This window comes from Anolis sagrei, chromosome 4, assembly GCF_037176765.1.
Source record: "Anolis sagrei isolate rAnoSag1 chromosome 4, rAnoSag1.mat, whole genome shotgun sequence".
Lineage (NCBI taxonomy): Eukaryota > Metazoa > Chordata > Lepidosauria > Squamata > Dactyloidae > Anolis > Anolis sagrei.
The window spans coordinates 101,720,795-101,747,954 of NC_090024.1; the positions used below are offsets into that span (position 1 = coordinate 101,720,795).

At 39.4% G+C, this 27,160-nt stretch overlaps 1 protein-coding gene across 5 annotated transcripts in view; it reads right to left on the reverse strand.

Moving 5' to 3' along the window:
* TRIO (trio Rho guanine nucleotide exchange factor) overlaps positions 1–27,160 on the reverse strand; it is a 373,539-nt gene that overhangs the window by 119,578 nt on the left and 226,801 nt on the right. For all 5 annotated transcript variants that reach the window (XM_060774659.2, XM_067467537.1, XM_067467536.1 and 2 more), the window contains exons 20-28: positions 26,184–26,299; positions 20,979–21,101; positions 16,288–16,482; positions 16,002–16,117; positions 12,418–12,484; positions 11,745–11,854; positions 9,377–9,446; positions 7,859–7,948; positions 5,756–5,848 (exon numbers count right to left, since the gene is read on the reverse strand). In XM_060774659.2, coding sequence (XP_060630642.2) covers positions 5,756–5,848; positions 7,859–7,948; positions 9,377–9,446; positions 11,745–11,854; positions 12,418–12,484; positions 16,002–16,117; positions 16,288–16,482; positions 20,979–21,101; positions 26,184–26,299 — 980 coding nt within the window. The remainder of the gene's footprint in view (positions 1–5,755; positions 5,849–7,858; positions 7,949–9,376; positions 9,447–11,744; positions 11,855–12,417; positions 12,485–16,001; positions 16,118–16,287; positions 16,483–20,978; positions 21,102–26,183; positions 26,300–27,160) is intronic.

The window sequence follows — 27,160 nt, forward strand, 5'->3', positions numbered from 1 at the left end:
GTCAGACTAATTTGTTCTCTCCTCTATTGACTTGTTTTCCCCTCTACTGCTTGCACAGAAGCTGGTGGTAAACAATATTAATATTCCATAACTCCCACCTTTAGAGAAATGAACAACTATCCTCTGGCCTCACATATGCCTATAAGCAAAATGTTTTATGTTTATATTTACCAGATCTGACACATGTTGATGGATTCTACCCCCCAGCAATCTTGAGTAACTGCTTTAAGAAATTCAAAATTATTTTTTCTGGACATCTGCCAGATGTTTATTGAACAAACTGGCTTGTGATCTGGATCAAAAACGAATTAGCTCTACTACAGAGCCCAACACAGCTGATGTCAGGCTACACTGAGCCTAGAAGACTATACTTTCCAGGATGGTATAGTTGTACATTCCAGACAGCTGTCTTCTATGCTTGTGCAATTTGGCCAAAAAGCATGCTGTTTTTAGTTCTGTTTTCAGATAACCCCTCAATCTGTTTAAAGGGAAGTTACTCAAATCAGAAAGGGGGAGGTGTTGTTGTTTTTATCCAGCAAAGATTCGGCCCATTGGCTACAACGGGAAGCTTTAGAGTAGGGGTCCTCAAACTAAGGCTGGGGGGCCGGATGTGGCCCTCCAAAGTCATTTACCCGGCCCTCGCTCAGGGTCAACCTAAATCCGAAATGACTTGAAAGCACACAATAACAACAAAAATCCTATCTCATCAGCCAAAAGTAAGCCCACACTTCCCATTGAAATACTAATAAGTTTATATTTGTTAAAATTGTTCTTCATTTTAATTATTGCATTGTTTTTTTGCACAAATACGATATGTGCAGTGTGCATAGGAATTTATTCATTTTTAAAAAAAATTATAATCCGGCCCTCCAACAGTTTGAGGGACTGCGACCTGGCCCTCTGTTTAAAAAGTTTGAAGACCCCCTGCTTTAGAAGATCAATCCTCATCATGTTAAGCCTATCTGCATGAAACCTACCTCAGTTTTAAATCCCATTTACAACTGCAGGTCTGCCAAGTTTCAGAACAATTCACCAATCTACTGAATTTTTTGAATTATTTTAAGTTTTTACCATAACTTTTTTTTAAATATGACAAACCGCAAGAGAGGGTTCTGGGAATTGTACTCATCGGTTGTGTCCATTCTCAGTCAATCAGAGCGTGGACACAACCAGGCCTTTTATTGGCTGAGAGAGAGAGAGAGAAAAAAAAAAAACTTCAACTTCCATCATGATTCGAGAGAACTAAAGAGACTTTTCAATGCCTGTCCCATGCACGTGCTGCTGGGAAAGTGAGTTCTCTGGAGGAGGAGCCTAGGGAACTTTTCCAGAAAAAATGGACGCCGCTGCCAGTGCCGGAGGAGAAAAGATGGAGGAGAAAAGATGTTGCAGTTAATCCCTTCTCTAGGAGCCCCGTAGCAGACCCCTGCCTCAGATATTTTGCAGAGTTCACTCCATCCTCTCCAGTTGGTGAAAAATCTTGATTTGTTTCAGCAGGCTTTCCACCCCACCTTCCCAGCTTTGATTTTGGGGGACATACAAAACTAACCACTGCATTTTACAAATCACTTTCATTCAAACTGATCCAGGTCCAACGCTACTGTCTTCATGTAAACCAGTTATGACAGTTGTTGTCATTATTATTATGTTTATTTTTAGCCTGCTTTCTCTCTCCACAAAAAAATACTCCAAGAGGCATTAAAAGTATTTCAATACAATTTTAAAACTACAAATATACAAACATTAAAACAGAACTGAATATCAATGGTATTTTTAATCAGTTAAAAATCAATAAAAAGCTGATTTATATCTCCATGTGGAGCAGGGGAGAAAGGGATGAAATGAAGGCTGAGAGACTCAACAGTCTAAGAGACTTGGAAGATTTTTAGAAGCTTGAAAAAAAGTAGCTCAAGGGATTTTTTTTAAGCGATAAAGGATCTAGAGATAGAGAAGGGATGAAATGAATGATTGGAGCAGATAAGAATGAAAAATGTGAGACCTCTGCAGTAGTGAAACAATATGAGTATGTCCTATCGGAGAAATTGGCAGAAACATGACTGACCTTCCAGGGCAGTGGTTCTCAACCTGGGGTCCCCAGATGTTTTTAGCCTTCAACTCCCAGAAATCCTAACGTCTGGTAAACTGGCTGGGATTTCCGGGAGTTGTAGGTCAAAAATATCCGAGGACCCCAGATTGAGAACCACTGTTCTAGAGATTGCTTCCTCATATGGGGACATCTTTTTCTTGCCTACTGGAGCGAGTGGGAGGGCAACTCAATTCGATCAACACCTAAATCTTTCCCTTTGAGCTAGGAAATGAACCTAATGATCAATTTCACATGGGTGTAAAAATTCAACTTTAGTTGAATCAGGTAGGAGGCCATTGATACCAAAAATAGGAATGTCAAGATCCACTGAAAAATGATGCTCATTGCTTTTGCTTTCTAGTATATGAAACCAGTGTGCATGTTAACCCCCCCCCCTCCTTTTTAATAAAGATGCCATCAATTTCTCAAAGGGCTTTAATGTAGGCTTATGAAAATGATGGCATCTCCAAATGTTGTAGATTGCTTTGTATTTTTAACTAGCTGGACCTGCTAGCTATGACCAGCCTTCTCTCCTTCCTTCACTCTCTCTTTCTGTCCTTCCCTTTCCTTCTTTCCTTCTCACCTTCCCTCCTTCTCTACCTCTTTCCTTCCCCCCCTTTCTTTTCCTGCCCCTTTCTCGCCTTCCTTCTCTACCTCTTTCATTCCTTCCCCCTTTTCTTTTCCTGCCCCTTCCTTCCTTCTCTACCGCTTTCCTTCATTCACTTTTGCTTCCATCCTTCCTTCTCTTTCCTTTTTTCCTTCTCTCCCCCTTTCCCTCCTTCCTTCACTTCCTCTTTCCTTCCTTCCTTCTCTACCTCTTTCCTTCCTTCCCCACTTTTCTTTTCCTTCCCCTCCCTCTCCTTTCTTCTCTACCTCTTTCCTTCCTTCCTTCGCTCTTTGCTTCCATGTCTCTCTCTCTCTCTCTCTCTCTTTCTTTCTCCCCTTCCTTCCCTTTTTTTCTGTATCGTCATTTAGCTTTTTTGGGGTTATAAGTCCTTTCTGCTGTGTTTTTTTTGGGGGGGGGTGTTATGAGTGATGGTCACTCATTGGTCTGTTAGGGGTATTGTGTCCAAATTTCGTGTCAGTATGTCCAGTGTTTTTTTAGTTATGTTAATCCCACAAACGAACATTACATTTTTATTTCTATAGATGGAACATCTTAAAAAAGGAAATCAAGGAGGTGAATGAAGCGCATCTAGCACAGTACAAGCAAGTTGCCTGGACAGCCTAATGTTCATTTTCTAGACAGTCTCATCCTTGTGGAGGCTCTCAATTCTTTCTAGTTATTTGTATGTACTCTCTGCCATCTGGCAAGCTTCCTTTAATTGCTTTTGAGAGGGTTTTTGGTCCCTTGACACCCTGTTGAGCAGGTGTGCCGAAACCTTGCTCCGTGAAGCATGTAATCAAGATGTGTCGCTTTGCTGCCGACTACAGAGAGGAAGAAAAGAGTGTGGAAGAGGACTGGCAGTATTTTTAATTAACATCCATATACAGGAGCCAGGTTAAGACGGCAAGCTAATAGCAACAGTTAATTCATGAATAATAGAACTGCATATGAATGAAAAAGAATGGCAACACACTTATTTAAGCATATGCCTCTCTAGCTGTGTGACCTACTATCATGAAAAAGGCATATCTATTTCTACAAAGACCAAAACTTAGGGATCAAATAAATTCAAATTCTTCCTTGGTTTCATAGGCTCTGGTCTCATAAGACTGCGTTACTATGACTTCTTTTATGCTTTTCATGATGCCCCTTTTCCCCAATTTCATCAAAATGGTTACTGTCTTCTCTGTGACTGCTGGTAAGAGTACAGTTAGAGCTATAAGACCTCAAAAAATCCAAGGAAAAAAACAGCTTTTCAAGTTTTTTTATGTGAGAGAACGCTTTTCTAGGAATTGAGATATTCCAGCATGAGTCTTTAGTCTGCTTTTGATGGACGTTGCCCTTAGTGTTACCATGGAGGATATGAAGATTCCAAGGGAGTACATTTTAATCCAATCTGTGAAGAATCCAACTTGCAAAGGTCAAACCTGCAAATATGGAGGGTTGGCTGTACAACCTAAATCTTCCTCTTGCACAGTGCACCCAAAATCCATGTACTACTATAATAGACATTTTTATAGAACCCAGGTCTGCTGGGTTTATATTGCAGTATCCTGCCACAACCTTGTAAAATGAGTGTGGTAGTCATTATGAGATGAACATTTTAATAACATCTAGACCACACATAGGTAAACCCAGGTCCCAGGGCCGGATGCAGCCCCTTGGGCTCTTTTTTTCAGGCTCTCCTCTCTCTCACCATCCTATCCTTCCTTCCTTCTCTCTTTCCTTCCTTCCTCCTTCTCTTTCTTTTTTCCTTACCTCCCTCCCTCCATCCTTCCTTCCCTTCCCCTTCCCTCTCCGTCCCCTTTTCTTTCTTTCCTTCTCTTTCCTCCCTTCTTTCCCTCCCTTCATTTCCTTCCACTCTTTCATCCTTCTTTCCTTATCTCTCCTTCCTCCTTCCCTTCCATCCTTCTCTTCCTCCCTCCTTCCCTTCTTTTCCTTCCTCTTTCCCTTCCACCCTTTTATTCTTCCTTCTCTCTTTCCCTCCTCCTTACCTCCCGTTCCCCTCTCTTTCTCCTTCCATCCTTCCCTTCCACTCTTCCTTCCCTCTTTCCTCCTTCCTTTCCTTGTCTCCTTCCTTCCTTCTCTTTTGTCTTTCTTTCCTTCTCTCTTCCCTCCCTTCCCTCCCTCTTTCTCCCTCCCTCCATTTCCTTCCCCCCTTTTCAACCTTTCTTATTTTTTTCTTTCCTTCCACCCCTTCATCCTTCCTTCTTTCCTTCCCTTTTGCCTTTCCTTCCTCCTTACCCTCCCTCTTTCTCCTTCACTTCTTTCCCTTCCACCCTTTTGTCCTTCCATCAATTTCCCCTTCCTTCCACCCTTTCATCCTTCCTTCTTTCCTTCCCTTTTGTCTTTCTTTCCTTCTCTCTTTCCTCCCTCCCATCCCTCCCTCTTTCTCCCTCGCTCCATTCCCTTCCACCCCTTTGTCCTTCCATCATTTTCCCTTCCTTCCACCCTTTCATCCTTCCTTCTTTCCTTCCCTTTTGTCTTTCCTTCCTTCTCTCTTTCCTTCCTCCTTACCTCCCTCTTTCTCCTCCCATCCTTCCCTTCCTCCCTTTGTCCCTCCTTTCTTCCTCCTTCCCTTCCTTCCTTCCATCACCGAGAAGCCAGTAGTTTTAGCAGAGAGTGCTAGTATGCAGCCCCCAAGTTAGAAAGTTTGCCCACGCCTGATCTAGACTGTGCAATGAGGCAGCCTTATATTTCTTGCTACTAAATACAGCAGGATACATTAAAAGTGTAACTTCTAAAATAGCTTTGCAACAATTTAAGTCTTATGAAGCAATATGATGGATGCTCTTGTGACTGTACAGTGCTCTCCATACTATACCCAAACATGTTCTATATGTTGAAGAATTCCAAGAATCACTAGAGATATTCTAGGTATTACTGATTTCATAAAACTTAATCCTTATTTTACATTTTAAACTGCTTTTAAGCGTTTCTTCTTGCTACCAGTCTATCTTATAAGAAAAAAAGCATATGTTCTTTACATCATACAGAAGAGCTTTCGAATTACAAAAGATGCCCTCTTACAGAACTAGGTGTACACAATGAATATTGACATTTACCTTCAGAAGAAGTTGATATTTTGTTATTCTCTGAACAGGTTTGATAAGGTAAGAGGAGATTGAGTTGGCTAGCCCATGCCGCTGTTGTATCTCCTGTATCAGAAACAAAACGCATAGAGAAAAATGTTAGTCAACTTAGAATATTTGTGGCTCAAGTCTTTATCTTTATCTTTGAAGATATCTACTCACTAGGAGATATCATACTTTTCAATGTGAGCCTATACTTTTTTACTGAAATGTCCCACTGAATCCAGCATATCTCACTGATGTACAGGTTCAGTTATGATAGGAACCTCACGTTAGATTTCAGGTTGTTTCCCAACATTTTTCGTCACTTTCACCCCTTATTTAGAATCATAGAGCTGGAAGAGACCTCATGGGCCATCCAGTCCAACCCCATTCTGCTAAGAAGCAGGAATATTGCAATCAAAGCACCCCCCGACCGATGGCCATCTAGCCTCTGTTTAAAAGCCTCCAAAGAATGAGCCTCTACCACACTCTGGGGCAGAGAGTTTCACTGCTGAACAGCTCTCACAGTCAGGAAGTTCTTCCTAATTTTCTATACTATCTGACTTTAGGCTGTAAACACCTCAGGCATGGATGCCCCCATTCCTTTAGCTTGGCTTACGGTCTATTGTACAATAAATCTCCACATGCTAGGCTAGCTACAGCAAGCTACAAGCTCAAAGTACAGCGTTATTTCACAAAATTATTTTTAAAATCTGCACATTTTCCCTTGCATCCTCAGAGTAGCTGATGCCACCAGAGGTAGATTTCTTCTTCTAATCAAGCCTAACAGAACATACTTAAACTGGACGTTCATTATAAATCTCGTACAACACAATTCTTTCCAATATCCTTTCTCCTTAGCTATCACACCTTGACAGGGTGGAACTAAGCAACTGCCTATCACTGTGCCAAGATCTAAAGCTTTTCCTGTTTGTGACATCAGGCATGACATCACAATATTATGTTTTCCTTTGACTTCAACTACCTTTACACCAACATCAACTAAACAACTGCAACTACAGTAGATAGCCTTCAGCCTGATGACCCGGAAAGTTTGTTGGACATTTTTGATGGGGTTGAAGAAGAATTTACTTTTACTTGAAAGTCAGGCTTCACATAACAAGCTTTCACCTTTCAGAGGACCATGTTTTTGTTTTTATAGCTACTGATACTCAAGTGTTACTTCAGTCTTACAAAAGGATCAAGTAATAAGAAATTACTTATGTATAAGATCAATCCCCCAAATAAATAAATACACTTTATTTATATTCTGCTTTATTGGATACATACTTTTCTCATAATAATGCTTACAGGAGTTTATTTCCCTTTTTTGGGGTGGATTTCAAATCTCACTTCCTCTTGTTTCACTCCTGTTTAACTAGGAATTGGATTAAATCAGATGTCTGTAACTTGTGGACTGCCTGTACACTTTGCCCTTGAGCATACTTCCAAATGATCAAAATATGAGGGGTACTTTTAAGTAAGGTCTGTTTTGTTGTAGACACTAGTAGTTCGCGCGCATACCGCAACGAGCGCGTGCGTTGTGTACCGGCATGCCTGGGGAACAACTGTGCTCAGTTTCCGCTCTGTAGCTAACCTGTACGGTTCTGTTCTGTGCTTTAAGAATGTTTAAGACTATCAACTCACCCGCCGCATGTGAGGTTCACTCAGTGATATGTTTTTGTCAGCAAGGAACCTGCCTGCTGCAGAAATTCATCGACAGATTTGTGAAGCATACGGTGATACTGTTATGAGTGAAAGCATTAAGTGCGTAAGTGGGTACGACTATTCAAAGATGGCTGTGACAACGTCCATGATGAGGACCGCTCCAGTCACCCTTCTTTGATTACAGATGATTTGGTGGCTTCAGTTGAAGCGAGGATTCGTGAAGAGGGTATTTTAAAATTGGTTCAGAGGTATGATGAGTGTTTGAACAAACTTGGCAACTATGTCGAAAAATAGAGTGAAGTATGTACTTTCTGAAAATAAATTTACTTTTTGGAAATAAACTTTCGTTGTGTACTTATGTTCAAATAGACCTTACTTAAAAAATATCCCTCGTATTTAATCTAAGCATGGGAATTCTGTACTCACGTCAAAGTAAGCACCAGCATGTTCCAGTATCAATTGGGTGGAGTCTGGCTTGTTCTTGCAGTAAGTCACGTACATTTGGAACTTGTCTGCCTGTAAAACACACACACAAAAGTACTTTAAAAAATGTTACACCTACTTAAAAATGGTACCTTACTGAGGAATATCCTTATTCTAATTAGCTGGGTAGTGGGACAATCATACAAACACAAAGAGAGAAAGAAAATAATAAAGGGGTGAAACAATTATTTATTTATTTACTATATTTATACCCTGTCTTTTCATCCCGCAAGGGACTCAGAGCGGTTCACATATATAGGATGCCATAAGAACATACATCAAGAAGATAAACACACACACACACACACACATAACATTAAAAGCATAGCAAACATTAAAAACCACTTATTTAAAATTACGCAGTCCAATATCATAATCTGTGGCCATTCCAGGTTGTCACTGCACTATTCTCTGTTCTTTTATTGCACTGATAGAATACTAATGGAACACCTGAAAGTCAGGAGAGAAGAGACTGATCTAATTTCACTAAGGAAATTGTATGTAACACTAACTTGAATTCGGCAACCTGGAATGCAAACATTCAGATGCTAACAATTTCAGTAGATGAGACTTTGTCCGAGGGAATAGTTGGACAAAGTAGTTGGAACTTCCAATAGTTATGTAGTTCGGTGATAAAACATTCTAAGGATCATTCACAGAATCACCTAAGTATACTAGGGATCATTCACAAGGTTCCTAAACATCATACTAATGAGAAGACATAGCAATTTCCTCGTTTATAACAGTACTAGTTGTCTCCTGCCATGCGTTGCTGTGGCCCAGTCTGTGTATATGTGCTTTGTATGTGTATATATTTGTGTATATGTGTATGTGTGTGTGTGTGTGTGTGTATATATATATATATATATATATATATATATATATATATATATATATATGTGGTTTTGAGCATGCGTTGTAATGTATTTTTTTGTTTCTTTGGCTTTTTAAATCTCTTCCGCTGTGTTTTTCAGTGTTTTTATTAGTGATGGTCACTTATTGGCCTGATAGGTGTATTGTGTTCAAATCTGGTGTCAATTTGTCCAGTGGTTCTTGAGTTATGTTAATTCCACAAACTAACAACACTTTTATTTATATAGATTGGTCAAAATGAGACCTCCAGATGCTGATGGAGATACATTCTCAGTACTCCCCAGCACTAGATATCTGGGTATGGACGCTGAGAACACTTGAAGGACAGTTCGTCCACCTTTAGTGTTCAAGATAAAACTGAAACATAAGCCTCCTAATCACAGTGCGTAAGCCACGAAGTTTTTTCTATAGTTCACTATTCACTCTAGGTTCTATCCTGTACTTTTTTCTCTGCTGAGAAGTCTCTTCTAACTCTTATACAGACATTATTCCTTTAAACTCATTTCCACCCTGTTTTTCAGAGAATAAGTGCCACAACTGTACAAACCTTCACAAATGACCACATGACACAGAAAAATATGCTCTTACCCATGTTACAAAACAGTGACCAACATCTTCAGGTAGCTGTTCATATTTTTCTAGCTCTTTCAAGAATATACTATAAAACAGAAAGAAGTAACAATATTAAACAATTATTCACACATATACTCCTAGCCAGATTTTCACCTGAAGGCTTATATCTGTAGATTTTTTTCGTTTCTAATGTGATCAGAATTAATATCCGCTACTATCAGCTCTTAAAGGGGGGAAAAAAAACATTTCCAGGAATAGAATAGGATGTTGTAGCTACACAACAGCATGGTATGGGAGTTTGGTTTTCACCACAATGGGGTTGGAAGAGATATGCCTTCCCAGTCCACCTGCCCTGTTGCCATTAAAAGTCCTGTCCTGTACCCCATGCCCCAAATTAACAAAAATTAAATACTAACTGCAACAAAGAAAGCTGAAATGAGGTTCAATACCATCCAATTTAAGTTAAAGAATAAATCATATAGCCGTAAGACAGCTCAAGAAAAGGATTTTTTTCTCTTAATACTTATAGTTCTGTTCACCTATTCAGTAAAATATTTCATTTAAATGCTTAACTCAGACCTGCTAAGTGTGTTAACATTGGGATTTATCCAGTAGTGGTTTTGAAACTAATTCCAACTAAATGGGAGGCAAGCCACATGATTTCTGCCACTGTTTAATATTCCCTACTGATGCCTTCTTTGCATCAATTATTCCATATTGTTCGGTAGTATTTTTTTCTAGGAAGCACAGATTAGTACTGAGATGAAAAGCTTGGCAAAAAAATAGGTGCCTCAATTTGCCCAAGTGGTTACAGCTCACTGCATAGACATGCTATGTAGCAAAACTATCGTCAACAATTACTCAAAAGCCCTCCTTGCAGCTATCATCTTGCTGATTAAAATCAAGTTTTCACACAATTAGTTTGCAATAATATAAATTTGTTACTGTTGTTTTGTGCTTTCAAGTCAATTCCCATTTATGGTGATCCAAACCTAGAGTTTTCCTGGGTAAATTTACTCAGAAAAGGTTTGCTATTGCTATCCTTTTAACGTGAAAGAGCGTGACATGTGCAAGTCACCCAGTGGATGTATATGGCTAAACAGACATTCAAACCCTGTATAGTAGACTTGTGCAATTCGGCCAAAAGGCATGCCATTTTGGGGTCTGTTTTCGGTTAACTCCTCATTCTGTTTACCGGGAGGAGTACTGCCTTTTTCATTCGGCAAATATTCGGCCCATTGGCTATAATGGGAAAATTTAAAACAGTGGTTCTCAACCTGTGGATCACAGGTGTTTTGGACTACAACTCCCAGAAATCCCAGCCAGTTTACCAACTGTTAGGATTTCTGGGAGTTGAAGGCCAAAATATCTGGGGACCCACAGGTTGAGAACCACTGCTTTAAAGGCTCAATCTTCTGTCATTTTAAGCCTATCTGCATGAAACCTACCTCAGATTTAGACCCCATTTACAAATGCAGGCCTGCCAAGTTTCAGAACAATTCACCAATCTACTGATTTTTTAGAATTATTTTAAGTTTTTACCATAATTTTTTTTTAAAGTAAGACAAACCACAAAAGTGGGTTCTGGGAATTGGTAGTTGTCAATTGTGTCCATTCTCAGCCATTCAGAGCATGGACACAGCCAGGTTTTTTATTGACTGAGAGACAGAGAGAGAGAAAAAACTTCAACTCTCATCATGCACTGAGAACTCAGAGACTTTTCCCATGCAAGTGCTGCTGGGAAAGTGAGTTCCCAGCAGGGCTCTCTCTGGAGGAGGAGCCGAGAGAACTTTTCCACTGCTGAGGAGGGAGAAAAGACGCTACAGTTAATCCTATCTTTTCCAGGAGTCCCCAAGGCAGACCCCTGCCTCAGGTATATTGCAGACTTAACTCCATCCTCTCCAGTAGCCGATAATTTCGACTCTCTTTATCCATTTTGGCCGGCTTTTCTGGTTCCCTCCTCCCCGTTCTGTTTTTGGGGGATTACACGAAAAGAACCACTGAATATTACAAATCACTTTCAGTCAAACTAATCTGGGCCAAGCCTACTGTACAGTCCAGCCTTCAAACCCCAAGCAACAGCTTTACACTACCCTTTTCTGGTTCTTCCATGCCTGCCTCCTGGATGACATCAAGAGATAAACCTATCTGAGGATGGAAGAGAATCTGAGAAAGCAGCTTGAGAATGATCCTCCCATTGAGGGTTTTCAGACTCAAAAAGCATCTTTAACTTTTTTCCTTAATTATTAGAATATTCTTTTCATACTTAGTTTACATGGTGTTTTACTCTGCTAAAATTACATTATGTATCAGTTTACACGTATCAGAGTGTAGTCAACCAGTCTTCGTTAGCATCATCTTCATGGTCGATACCATTACTCACTTATTATGGAATTCGTAGATCTCCTGCATGTTTCCAAAGATGATATGCTCCTTGTTGACAATGCCAGGAGGGATTTCTTCAACACCGCTTGTCATTTCCCACAAGTATGTCTGGTCAAAAGGACAAGATAAAAGGATGAGCTGTGAATTTACTTAGGAATCCCCCAAAAGACCACTTTAGGTTTAAAAATAAATAAATCTGTTAAGCTTATTCTGATCTTGTACATACAAAATCTCAACAACAGACGAAGCAGGGTAAAATATACACTTAAATCCCAACATCTAGAGAACGTTACTTCTCTGTGGTTTTAACAATGATCTGTCCAAAAGGAATGAACAGGTTCTCGAATGTGCAAAATACACAATGGAAGAATTAACAGCAGATCATCCCTTTTGACAAACACAAAGCCTAAACAAAGCCATAGTCAGTTTACAGTTCTCCAAAACGAGGCCTTCCTTGTCTGGTTAACATGGGAATTTTACGACAGCAAAACTAGGCGCAAATTAATTTATCACTGTGGCAGTTGCTTAACCAACAGATCTGCCCAAGGTATGATACACCACCATTTGGCTACCCATTGTAAAGCATAACATTCGATAATACAAAAATTATACAACTAAGCCCTCCATCCCAACATGTATGCACATCAATTGGTTCTTGGACAAACACTCACATCCATACACTCCCGGAGATCTCTTACGTAAGCCTTTTCTGTCTGAATGAGCTCGGCCATAATGAACCTTTGAAACAAAGAGAGACAAGGTCACTCAGTGAGTTTTCATAGCTGAGCAGGGATTTGAATCCTTGTCCCCAGAGATCTAGTCCAAAGCTCAAGTCACTACACCACATTGGCCATCCAGGGAAGTTCAATACCATCCATAATTTCAAGAGAAGTGAAAAATCGGAATGATTATGAAGTAAGGAGGTCTAGAGTGCAAGCGAATGATCTAACTCCAATGCATCAATAAGATGACAGATTTTATTAAAGAGATTTACTACTAGCCACTATATTTTAATCAAATGAATATTAGCACACATCTTGCAAGTATTCTTTTCTCTCCTCTTGCTTTGTCATGGTTTTTTAGTGGGGTGGGAATCAGCTGCTAATGATTCACCATACTAATCACTGGCCTGGCTTTCCTGCTTAGATGACTGATTTTAAACATTTTAGACAAGAGGGCCAGGTTACAGTCCCTCAAACTGTTGGAGGGCCAGATTATAATTTGAAAAAAATATGAATGAATTCCTATGCACACTGCACATATCTTATCTGTAGTTTAAAAAACACTTTAAAACAATACAATAATTAAAATGAAGAATAATTTTAACAAATATAAACTTATTAGTATTTCAATGAAAAGTGCGGACCTGATTTTGACTGTTGAGATAGGATTATTGTTGTTGTGTGCTTTCAAGTAATTTCAGACTTAGGTTGACCCTGAGTGAGGGCTGGGTAAATGACCTTGGAGGCCCGTATCCGGCCCCTAGGCCTTAGTTTGAGAACCCCTATTTTAAAGTATAAAGCAAATACTGTTTTGCATTGTATTTTTATAGTGTGTGTGTGTGCGTGCGTGCGTGCATATGTGCCTATATCACATACTTTTTCCATGGAAAGACAATGAAGATCCAAAACAAAACTTACTAAATCCTAATCAGCTACACATTTCTTCCCCACTGTTTTGTTTCCGATTTGTTGTTATATTGTGCCTTCAAGCTTACTCCAATTTATGAAGGTTTGCCATCATATTTCTCTGAAACTAAAAAAGGGTGGCTTGCCAAAGGTTATCCAGTAGGGCTGGGCAGTTTCGTTCGTTAATTTCGTAATTCGTTAATAATTCGTATTTAAAGTAGCTTACGATCCGATATTGAACCATTCAGGAGCAACTAAAAATCAAAACGAATTTTTAAAATTTATTTCGTATTGTTTCGTAATTGTTTCGTAATTGGTTCAAAATTGTTTCGAAATCGTTTCGTTATTATTTTGTTATTATTTCCGTATGTCTGGTGCAAGTTTTATAGTTGTTTGTTTTATCAGTGATAAAAAAATAAATTATCACACCAACAGTCAACAACAGAGGGAGAGGGAACCTTCAGAAGTTCCCCCTGTCCCATTTGGAGGGTTTTTTTAGCGTATTGCGCAATCGCGTCCGCCATTAACGAATGATTCGTTATTGTTTCAAAATTGTTTCGTAATTTCCGAAATTTCGTAAATATCGAACTTTTTTAAAGAAAAATTTCGGAATTCTTTTAAAAAACAAAATGCAAAAACCCCCTAAAAACGAATCGAGTTTAGAAACAAATTTTTCCGTGGTTGCCCAGCCCTATTATCCAGTGCTTTTCTGTGAGTTTTCCGGGCTGTATGGCCATGTTCCAGAAGTATTCTGGAACATGGCCATACAGTCTGAAAAACGCACAGCAACCCTGTGATTCGAGCCACGAAAGCCTTCAACATCACGTTATCCAGTGGATTTCCATGGCTGAATGGGGATTTCAACCCAGATTTTCTGGAGTCCTTGTCCAACACTCATAGAATCATAGAGTTGGAAGTGACCTCATGGGCCATCCAGTCCAACTCCCTGTCAAGAAGCAGGAAAATCACATTCGAAACACCCCCAACAGATGGCCATCCAGCCTCTGTTTAAAAGCCTCCAAAGAAGGAACCTCCACCACACTCTGGGCAGAGAGTTCCACTGTCAAACAGCTCTCTCTGTCAGGTAAGTGTTCCTAATGTTCAGGAGGAATTTCCTTTCCTGTATGTAGTTTGAAGCCACTGTTTCGCATCCTAGAATCCAGGGCAGCATAAAACAAGCCTTCTCTAACCAGTATACAATGCTGAATCTCTTGTTCATAATCCATAGACATATTTGAAGTTATCTTTGGAAGTTAGCAGAAATGATAGTTTTAGAAAGTACTGAAGAGAGAAGAAATTGCCTAAATATCACTAATAGAATTACAGTGTGCCCCTAATAGTAAAAATAGTCCCCTTTTCAGAGAGAAAGAGTGGGATACAAATAAATAATAATAAATGATATAAATATAATATATAATATAATGTATAATAATAAATGATAATTTAAAAATAATATATAATATAAAAACATTCATGGAGAAAAAAATAGATAAATTCATAACATACACTGAGACAGTTTCAAGATAGCTTTTCTAAACCCACATTAAGAACAAAAACACATGGAATAGGGAAAGCAATCAAGCAACACCTTTAAGATAATGAGTTATTCCTTCTTCTCTCTTGTTTTTCCTTTTTATGGTATAATAGACTAACTGGGCTATTTCTTTAAATACAGATGCATATAAATTTTCAGTGCTAATTCAAACCATATATAGCATATGCATGTATATATGGCATAAGTTTCCTGTCAATTTACAATTTTTATCGTGTCAGAAATGACTTGAGAAACTGCAAGTTACTTCTGATGTGAGAGAACTGGCCGTCTGCAGAGACGTTGCCCAGGGAAAGCCCGGATGTTTTACCAACCTGTGGGAGGCCTCCCCCATGTTCCCTCAAGGGAAGCTGGAGCTGACAGATGGGAACTCATCCCGTCTTGTGGATTCGAGCCACCGTCCTTCAGGTCAGCAGTACAGCCGGCACAAGGGTTTAACCCATTGTGCTATCACGGCTCCTTATGATGACCTCATGGATTTTATAGACTTTCTTAGGCAAGGAATACTCAAGAGATGGTTTTGCCAATTCCTTTCCCTGAAATATTACTTACAGCACCTGTTATTAATTGGTGATGTCCCACCTAAGGACTAACCAGGGCTAACTCTTCCTAAATTCCAAGATCAGATTGCTAGGTTTAAGGTATCTACCTATACAATATGTCAACAATGAAATGAAAACTTAAGAAACATATATCGACAGAACACTTAAACAGACAACACAAAAAGCAAGAACAATGTGTTCAGAACAGGATATCCTTGGGTTTTGTGTGATTTTTGTTACTTGCCACATCTTTTTCAATTCCTGGCTTTTCTTTTCTTATTGGTCATTCACTTTCTGTTTGCTAGAGATGGACTGTTTGTGAAAACAGGACTAAAATGCATTACTTATACAGGTGTAGGCTTAAGCTGTGTGTATATGAGAGTGAATGTTTGGAGAAAGAGAGAGAGAGCAAGCTTGCCTTTTTGACATCTAGGGCCATTTTTAAGAAGTGGAAAAATACTGATGAAAAGCAAATACCACACATGAAGACAAACCATGCATAAAGCGGTATATGGGGAGAAAAACAGCCTTACTCTTTCCTGCGGGCAGACTTCCTTTTTTCTTCATTGAGCTCATGAGCGGCATCTCGCAGTTTCACCTCTGACCCAGGAACGCTGGCTGGGATTATATCTAGCTGCAGGCTTTTACTCTGAATTAAGAAAAGGAGGGAGAGGGTGGGGAGAGACAACAGAATCAGTGAAGAGAAGGTAAAGAGGGGGGAAAGACAGCTGTCTAGTAAGGAGCTTAAACAGCCATGTTCAGCCAGCCTTCGTTTCTACCAGCGAAAGACACTGGGAGGGGGAATCCCACAGCACTCACCGATTTATTGGAATCCGAAGAGATCCCGAGGGCTTTCTCTAAAGATGTCCTATATTTTTCCATGCGCAGAGAGAAGTCCCTGTATCTCTTGTCCACTGCTGTGACACATTTTTTAATCTCTGCTGCGTGGGCATGGCCCTTTTCACAAAAGCCATCCGCTAGCTGGATCAACAGCTTCACCCGCTCTTTGGTTTGCTGTGGGGAACACAAAAGAGAGGACGGTAGCAAGAAGGACAGACTTTCACACTCACTGTAAACTAACAAAAGTCCTTTCGGGTTGTTTTTCAGAGAGTTGACGGTTCTTCTCATTGGGTGCTTGCAGCTTTTTATTGTTCAGGAACAGACAATAAAAAGCTGTGAGCACCCAATGGATCAACAGCTTTGCCAATGTCTACTCTTTGGTTTGCTGTTGGAGACACAGAAACGATCCAGATATATTACAAGAAATTACAAGGGGTATTTTTTAAGTAAGGTCCGTTTTGTTGTAGACACGAGTAGTTCGCGCGCATACCGCAACGAGCGCGTGCGTCATGTACCGGCATGCCTTGGGAACAACTGTGCTCAGTTTCCGCTCTGTAGCTAACCTGTATGGTTCTGTTCTGTGCTTTAAAATGTTTAAGACTATCAACTCACCCTCTGCATGTGAGGTTCGCTCAGTGATACAGTTTTTGTCAGCAAGAAACCTGCCTGCTGCAGAAATTCATCGACAGATTTGTGAAGTGTACGGTGATACTGTTACGAGTGAAAGCAAAGTGCGTAAGTGGGTACGACAATTCAAAGATGGCCGTGACAACGTCCATGATGAGGACCGCTCCGGTCACCCTTCTTTGATTACAGACGATTTGATTTGATCACACACTCAAATCTTTGGTTTTTGTGGTCCTCTGTTAGGAGTTTCAGGACCCAATGGGAGCACAGTTTCCTAAACTTTAGGTGTTCAGAAACAATGTTGTAAAGCACTGATCTCAACACATCAGGAAATTTGTTTGAGAGACGTGTTATTGTGAAGCGCCTGTTCTCACAAATCCTCACTTCAACTGAAGCCACCAAATCGTCTGTAATCAAAGAAGGGCGACCGGAGCGGTCCTCATCATGGACATTGTCACGGACATCTTTGAATTCTCATACCCACTTACGCACTTTGCTTTCACTCATAACAGTATCACCATACACTTCACAAATCTGTCGATGAATTTCTGTAGCAGGCAGGTTCCTTGCTGACAAAAACCGTATCAATGAGCGAACCTCATATGCGGCGGGTGAGTTGATAGTCTTAAACATTTTTAAAGCACAGAACAGAACCGTACAGGTTAGCTACAGAGTGGAAACTGAGCACAGTTGTTCCCGAGGCATGCCGGTACATGACGCATGCGCTCGTTGCGGTATGCGCGTGAACTACTAGTGTCTACAGCAAAACAGACCTTACTTTAAAAATACCCCTCGTATATTCTCAGTTTGAGAAAGGAGGTTTGGAATGTCTCCTCTTCCAGCTCTGGGGATTCTGCCAGGAAAGAATATAAAGAGCAGATTATAGATACGAAATCCATCTCCTTCAAAACCACTTTCTGCCAGACTGCTGAGAAACTTCTCAAATAAGAGACAATGAACTTCTGGCCTTCAAGGTAGCAGAAGGAAGCTAGTTCAGATACCAATAAGCCCACAGTGTGGCAGCAGTGAGAAAGAAGGGTTCTTCAGATTTAGCACCTCTATAACCCTCTTTGGCTACCTAGAGTTATGCATAATCCTCAACCGAAGTCTGATCTCCTGCTGATCACACACAAATGTTTCTGAATCGCTTATTTCTTTTATCCCTGCCCTATGTAGACAGTGTTTCAAGAAATAAGTGGAAAAAAGAATACAAATTTGCAGTTCTGATGGAATTGATTATTCACAGATTTGATTAAAATTGTTCTCTCCAGGCATCTCTAGGACCTCCAATGCAATCTATGGTCAGTTCCAGCAGGAGTTGACCACAGGGTCATGCTGGAAGACATAAACATTTTCTCACATAAATTAGTATAAATTTTCAGGGGTGGGGGCGCTGTGCCCTTAATTCCAACGAATGAGGGCTGACTGTAGTGGAAAACTGCCTTGCTTTTTAGACAAAGTGCTATTAAAATAGTACCATATATCTGTAGATAACAATTACACATAACTGATTCAAATATAGCTGTATGGCTAGTCACCATAGAAACAGAAATGACAGCTGCCTATGATGAAGTGTCCATGTGTGCAGTGTTCATACACAGGTTTTTCCATCCAACCATATATGATGGAGAGAGGAAACAGGGAATTCAGAGTGACTTTCACATGTGTTCTCATAACTACTGGTGATGTGCTCTCTCCCGTTTACTAAATAGAGAGAGCTTCTAAGCACCCCAAAACATCAGAAGTGGCAAAAATTATTTCCTTGTTGAGTAAAGTTTCCTGATTAGACTCCAGATTTCTTCAAGCAACCAGTGCTCAGGTTGTTTCAAGAGTAAAGAGTACTCTCACATGTCCGTCATGAAGACGTGTTCTTATAGCCCTAATATGGAACTGTTTTTGGATACTAAAACTAGGTTGAACATAACAACATGGACTCTGCAGACACAAAAACCTCGGAGTATACTACTAATGGAGTCTTTGTTTTCTTTTGACTATTACATATTTATTATAATTTTATCAGATGCGGTTCTATGTGTGTTTGTTGTTTTTAGACTTATGCTGTCATTTTATATGTATTGTTTGTTTTATTTTATATGCAGCACTTCAAAGTGCTTTTGTCAGTCACCCCAAGTCCCTTTGGGGAGATGGTGGCGGGGAACAAACAAACACATTATTATTACATAGCTGTTAATAATTGGGGGTAAATAAGAAAACATGACCAGCACTGTGTTCTCCTTTGCTTTCTTTTTAACTAGCGGTACTAGAACAAGCAAGTCAATGTGTATTTTGGTTTTGCAGTATGACATTCCATTCAATGACATGCCAAGTAAATATAAAGCTTAAATCTGATATACGCCTGTTCTTCATCTGGACCAAAACCATCCCAAATGAAACAAACAACAAGCATGGCTAGAAGAAAACCAGAAGATACACCTGGAAGATCCCTTAACCTGGGTTGCATTTTCAATCCTAGGAATCCTGTCACCCAGTGGTTCTCAACCTTCCTAATGCCGCGACCCCTTAATACAGTTCCTCATGCTGTGGTGACCCCCAACAATAACCCTAACATTATGAATCACCATGTAAATAATGATCTGCAGGATGTGTTTTCATTCACTGGAGCAAATTTGGCACAAATACTCGGTATGCCCACATTTGAATACTGGTGGGGTTGGCGGGGGGATTGATTTTGTCATTTGGGAGTTGTAGTTGCTGGGATTTATAGTTAGCATGTAAACAAAGAGCATTCTGAACCCCACCAACAATGGAATTGAACCAAAGTTGGCACAGAGAACTCCCATGATCAACAGAAAATACAGGAAGGGTTTGGTGGGTATTGACCTTGAATTTGGGAGTTGTAGTTCGCCTACATCCAGAAAGCACTGTGGGCTCAAACAATGATGGATCTGGACCAAACTTGGCATGGATACACAATATGTCCAAATGTGAACACTGATGGGGTTTGGGGGAAATAGACGTTGACATTTGGGAGTTGTCATTACTGGGATTTATAGTTCACCTACAATCAAGGAGTGTTCTGAACCCCACCAATGATAGAATTGGGTCAAACTTCCCACACAGAACCCCCATGACCAACAGAAAATACTGTGTTTTCTGGTGGTCTTTGGTGACCCCTCTGACACCCCTTCGCGACCCCCTCAGGGCTCCCGACCCCCAGGTTGAGAAACACTGTTGTCACCTATCCTGTCCCTGTTTCCTCACTTAATCCCTTTCTGCATTGGGTTCTTGATCCTCAGGGATATGGACCTGAGGCTGTGCTGTTGTGTGAGTCCTGTATGGTAGGTATGGCCTGACTCCAATACGGACTTGTTAGAGGCAGACAGAGAGTTTTAAAACAGCAGCAAGAATACATTTATTAAAACAATAAAATGCTATATTAACCTCTAATATTCTATTCTTTTAGGTCCATAAAAGCACAGTTCTTCCTTCTGATTGTCTATTCTGTGTCTCTTCCATCCAACTGTCGCTGTGAAATCCAGTTTTCTCTCTCAAGTCCCAAACCCTGCCTCTATCACCTTCAAAACCCTTTCTGATGAAGAGGCACACTTCTACTATTTTATATCCTGCTCACACAAAGATTACACTTCACAACCTACTTAACCTGTCTTCAAGCCAAATCTGCCCAAGTTATCACAAAAACCTTTTTTTTGTTTTCTCCAGTTGTGTTTTGTTTTCTCTAATTCTCATTTCTGTGTTTTAGGCATTCTGCTTTCTTTGGTTTTGTTTCTGTCAATCTGCTTTTAAAAAAAATAATAATCCACATTTGATTCCTGATTCAACAGTGCATGGATTGCTAACGGCATACCCGAATTTGTAAACAAATGCAGACAGGCTTCTCAGTACTTTGTGCAGGTCATTTCTTTGTTATAATTGTTGCCTGCTTCTTGTATGGCTGCTCTTGGGCCAAACTGAAAGCCACACCATTGTTTCTGAAGACAGTCAATACTTATATCAATGAGGAAAAAAATAGATGCAACATATAGAGGACCTATAGTTCAGCATATAAAATGTAATTCAATTACTTTTGCTGTAATCTGGAATTCTTCGTGTTCCTTTAATAGCTCTTGAGTATGCTGGATACTGGAGCCGGTGGATGTGTGCGTAGATAAATAAAACTCTCCATTGTCATGGATCCACTCAAGAGCCTAAGGAAGCAATCCACAAGAAAGGATTAAATACAATACTCTAGCAAAGGAATAGGAAGATTAAGCTATTCAAATTTATGAGTATTTCAGTGAAGACAACTCAAGTATTTCGCAGGTAGATATTCATACTCAAAACTCTGGTAAAGTGTCTCTGCTTTTGATGCCACATTTCTCAAGCATCAAAGGTTGATCTCAGATGAATTCACTTCTCTATAACTTCTATGAAATTGAATAGTTCATGTTCTTGTACAACTCGAATACATTACTAAAATGTGGGGTTGCCTTTGAAGACTGTTTGGAAACTTCAGTAGTCCAACGGGTGGCAGCCAGATTGTGTACTGCAGTGTCAGCTCCACTGGCTGCCAGTCTACTGAGCAGAATTCAAAGAGTTGGCTTTGGCCTATAAATCCCTAAATGGTTCCGATCCAGCTTACCTGTCTGAATGCATCTTCCTTTATGAGCCAGCTAGAACACTAAGATCTGCCAGGGAGGGCCTGCCACCGTCCCGCCACCTTCACAGTTGCAAATGGTGGGAATGGGAGACAGGGCCTTCTTGGTGGTGGCTTCTCAGCTGTGGAACTCTCTCCCCAGTGAGATTAGATCGCCCCCTTCCCTCTTAGTGTTTAGGAAACAACTTAAGACTTGGTTATTCGAGCAGGCATTCGGTGAATGACAAGAAATCTGAAAATATGGAAGTAGTTAAAGACACTCCAGGATTGGTGCATGGTCCAAAGATTTTTATGTTGGGTCTGTGATTGTTGTTATAGTTTTATAATTTTGATAGTTTTAATCTATTGTCATATTTTGTCAATTTGATATGTGATGTTTTATACATGTGAGGCATTTAATTTTGCCATTAATTATATTGCGAACTGCTTTGAGTCCCCCCAGCGGTGGGAAAAGCGGCATATGAATGCAATAAGTAAATAAACAAATAAATAATTCTACATCTGAGTAAACATTTTAGATATTGTAGTGCTACTTATTGCTGACACAGTGCATGACTCAAGATGGATAAAGCAAGTATATAATATATAAAATACTCAATCCAGTTCTAATTTTTAAAAAGATGGGAAAGAAAACATTTTTGAGACCTATATAGAAAGATTTTAGGTTTTAGAAGGTTTTCTATGGTGTTACTGAAGTTGTATACCAGCCACTGGAGATTATGCACTAAATTGGGCTTCAAAATAATAATTTTTGACAGCTGCAATGTTCAAAAACATGATTTTACAAAAACGAAACAGCAGGAGTGCACTGAGAATAGATCAGCAGCTTTTGGACTGATCTGTCTCAGCAGCTCAATGAATTATGGCTTATTATCCAAAGAATCAGACAAATGAGAAAATATAAAAAAGATCTGACCTCATTTAAAGTAAGTGGGGTTTAAAAATATTCTCCTTTTCAACTGTTATTGCTTGGAAAGGACTGTTTTATTTACCTCAGATGCTCTCTTTTCTCAGTTTGCATATTTAACTATTTTGGTCTTCTACTGTTTTCCCGAATGTCCAGAGCATATGGAATGAGCTATTAAAGCTATATTAAAGCTATCATATTCATCCATTCAATTTATATCCTTGTCTTTCTCGTATCAAGGGACCCAAGGCAGATAACAAAATTAAGGTAAAATGTTTATCTAAAATATAATGTACAAATGTTAAACTGCCATTAAGCATCAGTTCTGTTAAAAACAGTTTTAAAAATACATTGAAGAACATAACAAACAATGAATGCTTGCTTAAATAAAAAGGTTGTAACCTGCCAGTGAAAAGTGTGTGTGGAGGGGGTTAACTGGACATGCCATGCAGAGGAATTCCCTATTTTAGGGACCATTCTACACTGCCATATAAAATCCAGATTACCTGCTTTGAACTGGAATATATGGCAGTGTACTCTCATATAATCCAGTTCAAAGCAGATAATGTGTATTATCTGCTTTGTTAATCTGGATTACATAGCAGTGTAGAAGGGGCCTAGACCACATCCTGTGTCCTCGACTATCTCACCACCACTTAAAAATATCTATTTTTTTTCCAGAAAAGCCAAAATATATCCATTGACAATTATATAACATTGTTATTTCACTATGTATTTGAACAACAAGAGCTTCCAAACAAGGTACCCTCTTGTGATCTCTAGCAATCTTCAGGTATCTCTACAAACATACCACAAAAGAGTATTAAAGTTCCAGATTTGGTTCTAGAAGATACTAGTCAACATACAGATACATTCTCGCATATACAATACTTTTCCTACCTAGCTACCAATCAGCATGGCATCTTGCCATTAATTCTAGTGACCTCACTTGCCTCTCTATTTCTCCTTGCCTTTTCCTCTTTTCTCTGCCTATTGTATCTGCCTCATTGTTGCCTCATAGAACCCTGCAGTTTGGTTGGCTGCTTTATTGAGACACAGAAGACTAGTGTGATTGGCAGTCACTTCATCCAACCTTTAGAGCAGTCCCCAGCCCAAGACATACAGTTCATCCATCAGAGTTCTGGAACTCTAGGATTCTATGGGAGTTCCACAGAAGAATGGCTGAGAAAGGTTTTTTAAAGCTGTATATATAATCATTTTTATGTAGGGATTTCTTAAGACCTGGAATTCATTTCAATGGTCTATCCAGGATATTTAAAAAACTGAAATAAGCTGGTTTAGTGGTTGGACCAAGCCCTGTTCCACTCATGGTCACTAGGTCCTTCTCACACACTGACCTTCTTTCATCCTCCTTCCTGATATATACATGTTTGCGAAAATGTTCTGCTACCACAAATGGAGCACATTATATGCTATCATAGCCTAGCTCAGTCTCCATTCTGGGCTTGATGTCTCATGTATTGTAAGACTTCACAGCTCACATTATTAGTGTAGTCCTTAATCAACAACAATTGCCATAATTGTCAGAAATCTTTTATGCTTTCCATTTCTTCTTTCTACTGAACCCTTAAATATGTAGTTCAACCCTTCAGTTTCTAACAATTGTATTAATCAATTGTATTAAACAATCCACATAGCTCTGGGGCCAAGAACCCACAGTCATGCATTATTTATTATTTATTTATTTCCGACATTTATATGCCACCCTTCTCACCCCGAAGGGGACTCAGAGTGGCTTACAAGATATATATGAATACATACAATATATTATATTATTAGCATAGTATAATATCAGTATTATATATTACTATATTGTACTATACCATTATATATATTATTATATTATTATAATAATATCGTATTATCATTATGAGTAGTATTATATTGTACTACACTATAATATTATAAATATTATAGGTATATACAATATATTACATTGTATTCTATTATATTTTCAGCATAGCACAGGAGACAAGATGGAACTGTCCCCTGCCTCCCCCTTCTTCACTCTGCCCAGTGTCAGATGGTGCTGGGGGGAGGGGTCCCCAACTGATGACACAATGCAGTGGTTCCCAACCTTTGGGCTCTCCACTGCAAAAAGTTAGAATTAACATATAAAGACCAATATACAGAGAGAAGGTCTGTATACATAAGTCATTATGCAGTGGTATCCAACCTTTGGGCCTCCAGGTGTTTTGGACTTCAGCTCTCACAGTTCCTAACAGTTAGTAAGCTGGCTGGGATTTCTGGGAATTGAAGTCCAAAACACCTGGAGGCCCAAAGGTTGGGAACCACTGCGAATGATTGGAAACTCTGCCGATGTTAATGAAGGAGAACTCCCATCACCACAGGTCATGCCTGCAGGGGTTGAAAGGAACTGGAGCATCACACATTCATAGAATCATAGAATAATAGAATCAAAGAGTTGGAAGAGACCTCATGGGCCATCCAGTCCAACCCTCTGCCAAGAAGCAGGAATGTTGCATTCAAATCACCCCTGACAGATGGCCATCCAGCCTCTGTTTAAAAGCTTCCAAAGAAGGATCCTCCACCACACTCTGAGGCAGAGAGTTCCACTGCTGAACGGCTCTCACAGTCAGGAAGTTCTTCCTCGTGTTCAGATGGAATCTCCTCTCTTGTAGTTTGAAGCCATTGTTCCGCGTCCTAGTCTCCAAGGAAGCAGAAAACAAGCTTGCTCCCTCCTCCCTGTGGCTTCCTCTCACATATTTATACATGGCTATCATATCTCCTCTCAGCCTTCTCTTCTTCAGGCTAAACATGCCCAGCTCCTTAAGCTGTTCCTCATAGGGCTTGTTCTCCAGACCCTTGATCATTTTAGTCACCTTCCTCTGGACACATTCCAGCTTGTCAATATCTCTCTTGAATTGTGGTGCCCAGAATTGGACACAATATTCCAGGTGTGGTCTAACCAAAGCGGAATAGAGGGGTAGCATTACTTCCCTAGATCTAGACACTATGCTCCTATTGATGCAGGCCAAAATCCCATTGGCTTTTTTTGCTGCCACATCACATTGTTGGCTCATGTTTAACTTGTTGTCCACGAGGACTCTAAGATCTTTTTCACACATACTGCTCTCGAGCCAGGCATTGTCCCCCATTTTATATTCCCCAGCTCTGGCCTACAATGCTTTCACAGTTATATGAAAATGATGGAGATCCAATAATGTTGTATTTCTGCTGTTTATTTGTTTTCATAGGACACTTGCCTGCATTTCACATGACTTGTAATTCTCAAAATATCACAGAAGAGCCGGAAACAGGGTTCCTGAAAAGCTGACCTGGATATATGAAACTCAGGCATGATTTTTTCCTTATCTTCATCCTATTGAACTACTCAGCCAATTTCATTTTAAAAGCAAGTTGTTTCAACTAGTGAATGTATTAATAAGTTCAATATTTCACACAGCATGATCTTGCAAGTAACATTATTTGGACTGAAACTCCTTGGGGCACCAAAGGAATAGAAAGGTTAAAAACACAGAGATGAACTGAGTGTTAACGTAATGGAGAAGAGCAACAAAGGTTTCCTCTTTTTTTTAAAAAAAGCACAGCTTATAAGAATAAAAAAGCTATACTGTTATTTGCTTCTTGGTTGCCTGTTGGGAGAAGACTTGTAAGTAGATATGTGTATTTCACTCCAAAATATATGAGAAGGAAGAGACTGTTTAAAATACAGACTCTGACCTGCTTGGCACTTCGTTCAAAGACCACATACTGCTGACATTGGTCAAGGCGTCTTTTCCTCATTGTCCAGTAGTGCAACACACGGTTTTCCCTCTGGAAGAGTTCGTTGAGGATATCTGCCAGATCATAAAGAGAACAAATCAGCTAACTTGGCTGAGATAAGGGCAACATTTCTCTTGCATTCTAAAACGTAAAAATGCTATCCCTGTCTGTCATTTCTCTCCTGATCCAAATCTGGAGGGTGATTTCCAGAAAAGTGTGGAGGCAATCTACATGATCGAAACAAATGATAGTGTTCCAAGAAACCTCAATGCATTGGGAAAGCTCTCCACTGGAAAAAGTTAGAATTAACATATAAAGATCAACATACTGAGAGAAGGTCTAGTATACTCCTGACTCACACATTTAATCTACAGTACCGTATACACTCAAGTATAAGCTGACCCAAATATAAGCCAAAGCATCTAATTTTATCACAAAAACTGGAAAAAATATATTGACTCAACTATAAGCTGAGCGTGGGAAATGCAGCGGCTACGGGCAAATTTGAATAATAATAATAATAATAATAATAATAATAACCACCAATAAAATTACATTAATGGAGGCATAAATGTAGGTTAAATGTTTTTGAATATTTACATAAAACTGTAATTTAAGATAAGATGTCCAGCTCTGATTAAACCATTATTCTAACCTTCAATGTAAATGTACTTACATATCTTTCCAATCTTAATAAAGAGAGTAATTAATGCAATACCAATAATAATAGAGTAAAATAACAGAAATGTAATAATAACAATAACAGAGAAAAATAATAAATGTAATAATAATAATAAAATAAAATAATGTAAACGTAATAAAAATAATAATAAGAGTAAAATAATATAAAGGTAATAATAATAGAGTAGAATAATAAATGCAATAAAAATAATAATACCTTTAAACAAGGCTAAAGAAACTAGGCTTATAGTCGA